This window comes from Asparagus officinalis, chromosome 4 (genome assembly GCF_001876935.1).
Source record: "Asparagus officinalis chromosome 4, Aspof.V1, whole genome shotgun sequence".
Classification (NCBI taxonomy): domain Eukaryota; kingdom Viridiplantae; phylum Streptophyta; class Magnoliopsida; order Asparagales; family Asparagaceae; genus Asparagus; species Asparagus officinalis.
The window spans coordinates 88190995-88197600 of NC_033797.1; the positions used below are offsets into that span (position 1 = coordinate 88190995).

The following is a 6606-nucleotide window of genomic DNA, read 5'->3' on the forward strand; positions in this document are numbered from 1 at the left end:
CAGCCGCGAGCTGCTCCAAACCCAGCAGCCCGTCCTTGAACAGCTCAACGCACTTCATCTTCAGCTGCTCAGCATGAACTAAACAAGCACTGTAATCTCCACGAACAACAGCAGAGCTCAGATTCCCATACTCTGCACGGGCTTCTTCAGCGAGCCCCTCCATTACATAGCCGAGATTAGGCCCCATCGATCTAGGATCAACAGAATCAGATGACACTGCCTCGAAAATCAGAACAGAATGGTGAGATATGAGGGCACGGCCGCTCTCGCTACATATGATCGGATGACGAACCTGCTTCCGGTCACAAACGTACTGAACCGACCGAACAACGGCAGTTGCATACTCGTCAAGCCCATAACCAACCGACATGTCGGATCCAACTGATTTGGACCCGTCATAATCAATCCCTAACCCGCCACCAATGTCGATGACGCCCATTAAGGCGCCCAATTTCACTAGCTCGCAATAGATCTGAGCGGCCTCGCCGACTCCATCGGATAACAGAGCAGTGGACGGGATCTGGGATCCGATATGGAAGTGAAGGAGTTGAAGGCAATCGAGCATTTGGTACCTCTTAAGCTTGTTGGCAACAGAAAGGATCTGGGTCGTCGTAAGCCCGAATTTGCCCTTTTCACCGGATGTGGATCCGAAATGGCCCGAATGCTTAGTTCTGAGCTTCGCCCTGAATCCGATAACCGGCCGGACTCCGAGCTTGATGCTGGTGCTGATAACAGTGTCGAGCTCCTCTTCTTGCTCGAGAACGATGACGGTGTTGAGATCCAGAGTCCTGGCGATGAGAGCCAGAGAGACGTACTCCTCGTCCTTGTACCCGTTGCAGACGAGGAGAGCCTCGGGGTTGCCCTTGGTGAGACAGCTCATCGCCAAGAGCAGTTCGGGTTTGGATCCAGCCTCGAGCCCGAACCGGTACGGAGATCCGAAATCCACAATGTCCTCCACAATGTAACGGTCCTGATTGCACTTCACGGGATAGACTCCCTGGTAGCGCGATCCGTAGCCGTTGGATTGGATCGCGAAATCGAAGGCGGATTGGAGGCAATCGAGGCGGTTCTTAAGGACGTCAGGGAACCGCACGATGAGCGGGAGTCGGAGGCCAAGCCCGCCTTTTGATTTCGGATCCGAGGATTTCTTGACAACCTTCATCAGATCGATCTCCTCGTGAGGAAGGGTGGCAGTTCCGTAGGGCTTAACGGCGATGTTGCCGGCGCCGTTAACGGAGAAGTATGGAGCGCCCCATCCAGGGACGTTGTAGAGGTCAGCAGAGAGGTCGGGGGACCACTGGCGGAGGTCGGAGCGCCGCCGGAGATGAGATCCGGCGCGGGAAGAGATGATGACGGAGGCCAGACGGCGGCGCGGGCGGCGGGATCGGCGTAGGCGAGGATCGGCATCTCTCCGATCGAAGAAAGAATGAAAGAATGGGAAATCTAGGTTAGGGTTTCCTTTTGTGAAGGCAGGGGGTTTAGAACCCGCGAGGCCGAGCCCCGGCTACCCCCTCAAAAGAAGCAGTGAGGAGGACTGACCGAAAATTGATAAATCCTAGCCCGACCTCAACGGCGCCGGACTTCCCCACGCCTGAACTTCAGAAGACGGCGGAGGTTTTTTCACTGAAAAGAAAATTAGCTAAGAATAGGGGAAAATGAGAGCTTGAAAGATCTACTCGGATCTCGAGATCAGCACAATGAGATCTAGATGAACAAACAAATAAGAAGGATCTAAGGAGGAGAACGTGGAGGCGACGGAACCCTAACGGCGCACCCTTTTTGTCTCTATTCTCGAGATGGAGCGGTGGGTGAGGTTTGTAAGCGAGGAGAAAAGCCGTTTATATAGCAAAAAAAAACTGACAGCTGTGTATGACATTTCTATGCGGACGTTAAAGGTGTCCGCCGTCCGATAAGAGTCCGTATAAATCAGAATTTAGTATGAGAACCTCTTTCTTTTCACGCCGATTTCTCCGGGGGCACTGAGATTCCTTCCACGTAGACGAGCTGCCGCGTGACATGAATGGGACCCGCATCGAGAGACCTCCCCATTCTGGACGCGAGAAAAAAGTTGAAAATATCGCGAGATGGAGAATGTGGGGCCAAGGCACTGGGAGAATCGAGGGCCTTATCTGTAGGCGGGATGTGTCAAGCTCCGGTTCGGCCAACCGATGAGATGAGAGATATTTTGGTAAATTCTTTTTCCTTGCAAAAGGGCGAAAAGAGAAGGTGATGTGTGGAAATCTAGTGGAAGAGAGAATTTTTACGACTAAAGAGGCGTGGCCGTGTTGATCCCGCGGCCGAGGCGCACGTGATACGTGTGTGACGATTTGTGGGGTTCTGGTCAAAAGAGCAAACGAAATGGGTGGATAGGATTTGTGTTGCAGTTGGAAAATGTTAAGCTGTGCCTTATCCACAAGTTAGACAAAGGTGAGGATGAGGTTCCGTTTCTGTGTCTAAGGCCTAGGTGAGCTGTTTACAAATGCACGCACAGCGGAGAGGGTAACTTGCATCTCAGACTCCCTTAACCTAAACCTAATCCTAACCTAACTTCTGGTATCTCTTGAGTCCAGGTACCTAGTTCCTTACTTCTGAGGAGTGAATTCCGGTTCATGCATCCTTGCATGGTCCTCACTTTAACCTTTCTTTTTTAGCGTTAGATGCTCATAATACTCATTCCAGTTATATCTAGGAAAAATTGCTTCAAGGTCCCAAAACTTGAAAATTATGTGTATCAGCCCCTGTACTTTTGCTCATGTGTATAAACCCAAAATACAATGTAAAACTACGTTCCAGCCCCGTCAACTCAGCAACATGAGAGAAATTTTTTTAAAACCCTATTCTACCCCTCCCGCCCACAGCGCTACAGTGCCCGCGTTTTGGTAACCGCGTCCGCACACTCTGTAACTCAAATCAAGTCTCTCTCTCTCTCTCTCTTTATCCCTCTCTCTCTCTCCTCTCTCCCTCCCGCACTATGTCTCTCTCCCTCTCTATAGTTAACTGTAGCTGGTGAAATTCCCAAATCTCCACTCAGGGTTTTGTCACAATCGGCAGAAAATGGCTGAAGAATCAACGACGAACCTAGATTTGGAAAGTGTTGACCGTCCTCCTCCGCCGTTGCAAGAGCAGGACCCTACGCCGACGAGCGACGAGCGACAAGACTCACCTTCGACCGAGGTTAAAGACCTCCCCTCGTCGTCATCAACTGGTAAAGATCCCTTCGCCTTCCAAGAATTTTAAAGACCCCCCTTTGCCGTCTAAGACCGGCCATAGACCCTCTTCTCTCTCATCCTCCTCCCCCTCCAAGTCTTCGTCCACCCATGCGTCATTATCAAGGAATGGCAGCACCGATGAAGCCACCCAAACCCTGTTGGGCATGCAAAAGGGATTATACCAAGAAAAAGGAAAAGTCAAAGTTCAAAACAGGAATTAAAGAAATCCCAAAAGAAGTAAGTTGACGTTAAATTTTCCAATTTAGATCGATTGATGTTACAGATTAACGTTGGTGCATTGTGAACTATATGCCTGGATCTGTGAAATGTAACATATTAATGTTAGAAATGAATGGCTGGTTGTTACGTTTTGTTATGACCTACTAATGTTTCTTATAAACTGTTAACTCTGGACATTGGTTGAAGATGTTGGTATCGGAAACCTGACTTTACACATTGTACGTTAAGTTTTATTGATCGATAACAAGTATAGTGAATGGTTGTTAAGGTGTGTAGCATAACTGTTACATTTTATTGTTAACTGATAACTATTGGCTGTTGGATGTTAAGTTTAGATAGATTGATATTAAATGTTAAATTTTATTATAGGAAAAATGTAAGGACCATGAATTTTGATACTATTTAAAATAATTTTCTAGTATTTTAAAATATTTAATTATTATTTTTAAAAAGAGTATTTGTATTTTTCTTGATTTTTTATAACTCTCTATGATTTAAAAATCTGATTATATATTTATTTAAATGATTTTAATATTTTTTTTAAATTTATTTTGTGCGGTAAAAAGTTTTGGAATTTATTTGTTACGTTATCAGTACTAATACGTATTATTTTAAATAATATATTATACTATTAATATTATTATGAATTATTTCATATGATACATAATATTATTAATTACGTATTTTTGGTATAATTTGTTGTATTATTTCTACTGTTACATATTATCTGTCGTATTAGTATAACTTGTACGTTTTACTATGTATATAATTATCTCATAATTGTTTGATTTTAAATATAAGTAAATATATTTTTATTATTAATTATTCTTGTTTAATTATACAATATTGATATATTTCGACTATTTCGTATCAACTGTTATATTAGCACAATAGGTACGTTTTTATTTGTAGATAAATATTATGTAATTAGTTTAATTTTTAAATATCCTCAACTATTTATTTTAATTAATTTTTGTTTAATTTTTCCCTAAACCCTAATTTTCTCTCTCCTATATATTCTCTTCTCTCTACTGTTCATTTTCACGCCGCCTCCCTCCTTCTCTTCTTCCCCAACCCGACCACGTCGCTCACGCCACCTCCGTTCTCCCCCTCCGACCGAAGCCAACACAGTAGCCACCTCCGCCTCAAGCTCGGTCTCCGCCTTCAGAACACCACCTCAGCCTCAAGCTCGCTCGCCTCTCATCGCCTGACCCACCCACTTCCGCCTCGCCCTCCGACTTGATGCTGGCATAAAACATGCCCTACCAAAAACGGTTGCCAAGTGCCACAACCGTGTCAACTTATAGTATTTAGATATCGATCCCACGAGGCCAAGCGTGTTTTGTAGAGAAAATATGAAATCGCGTTCTTATGTTGTGCTGCGCTGACAAATAAGCATTGATGAGCTGAATTGTGAATAATAAGTGAAGAAGATTAAGAGATGAAAGTTTGGTGTGTATAATAATGGTGGCAAGTGTAAATGCAGAGTGATGCAGTTATGATCAATAAGCGTGAAGAAAGCGAAAAAATGAATAAAATCACAGGCAAACAATAAAAACTAATCAAGAACATGTAAAGAACAAAATTCTAGAATAAAGGAAAATGCCCACAGAAATTAGATTGGTGGATTCAATTATAGATATGCGATTTTAATCTAAAAATTGAACCCACTTCTTTAGAAAAGCGCGTGCATTCCCTAGAGGGTTTCTAGCCTAAAGGCGAATCAAACAAATAAAATAAACAAAAAGAAAACTAAACCAAGAGGGCTTCTAGCCTCAAAGCGTGCAATAGTATAAGAAATAAAATACATAAACTACAAAATAATTGCGCAAAATCTAATTATAAAATAAAATTGCAAGAATTAAATGCAAGAAAATAAATCTACTCTATAAGCGATCGAAATAAATCTAACGGCAAGAGGGCTTTCTAGCCTCTTGGCTATTTAACATGAAAATAAAATCTAAACTACAAGCCATAGAAATAAATCTAAACTAATAAAGAAATAAAAGAGAAAAGGAAAGAAATGCAAACCTTCAAATAATTCTCCATCTTCATCATCCAACAACGAGAAGAAGAGAAAAATTTAAAGTGGTGGAAAAATTATTATTATTAATTGCAACAAAAAGTTATAATTTTGGAAGGCCTTCTCAATTAAGAGTAGCCCTCCTCTCCAAAAGGAGTTACAAAAATTTTCACACCTCTAACCCTCACTCACTACCCCTATTTATAGTAATCTTCAATGAATTTGAGCCATTGGATTTGTCTTGAGCCCCAAGCAACAATCTCCACCTTTGAATTTGGTTTTTGTTCTTCTCTAGCCCAAATATAGGATGATTTTTCCAAGGCCCACTTCCATTCATTTATTTGAGCACATTTTCTTGTGAAAGTCCAAGTTGAAGCACATAAACAAATCCGGCCCAACTGCAGCAAATCAAACCAAAGTCTTCATGTGATTTTCCAAAAGAAATACTAAAGGATGTCCAGCCCAATGGAGTTATTTTCGGCCCACTTTCTTCTCCTGCAGCAAATCCGATTTATCGATGCAGGCATCGATGTAGGTATCGATGCCAGCATCGATGCCCACATCGATGCCGACATCGATGCCCACTATTTTCAAATTCTGATTTCACGGATAGCTTCGTCTCGTCGAGATAGGCGATTTTCATATATTATATGTTAAATTCCGCCTTCCGGATTAGGAGATATCGTCGTTTCTTTGTGGCCAACCATTTTGAATATGATTTCTTTTCATATTGGATTTTTGATTTTCTCCGGCTTCTACAGGCTACACGACTTCATTCTGGGCTTTTGGATAATTTGGAAATTGATTTTCCAATGTGCTTCTTTGCTTCATTTCTTCATTTAATCAATGGGTTTTTGTTGAGAGATGAGAGTTTGAGATTTATTCTTCATTAACCTGCAATTAAAAGATAAAAATAATTATTAGTGGTATATTTATTCATATAAAATAGATAATGAGGGTATAAAATTGTAATAAAATGTGATTATCAAATACCCCCACACCTAAACTTTTGCTAGTCCTCTAGCAAAGAAAATAAAAAGAAAATCCTAACTCACTTTCGCAGGAATCGCGGTTGTATTTAGCGCATACAACAAGCCTTTAAACCCCTAGGTTACCCTAGTGGACGAGTTGTAG

At 42.2% G+C, this 6606-nt stretch overlaps 1 protein-coding gene across 1 annotated transcript in view; it reads right to left on the bottom strand.

The window, feature by feature from the left end:
• Positions 1-1827, bottom strand: part of LOC109837822 (arginine decarboxylase-like) — a 2783-nt gene extending 956 nt beyond the window's left edge. Inside the window, 3 exon segments of the mRNA XM_020406187.1 lie at position 1; positions 3-1297; positions 1300-1827. The exon segment at position 1 is cut by the window's left edge and continues 360 nt beyond it. Coding sequence (XP_020261776.1) covers position 1; positions 3-1297; positions 1300-1407 — 1404 coding nt within the window. The 5' untranslated portion in view covers positions 1408-1827.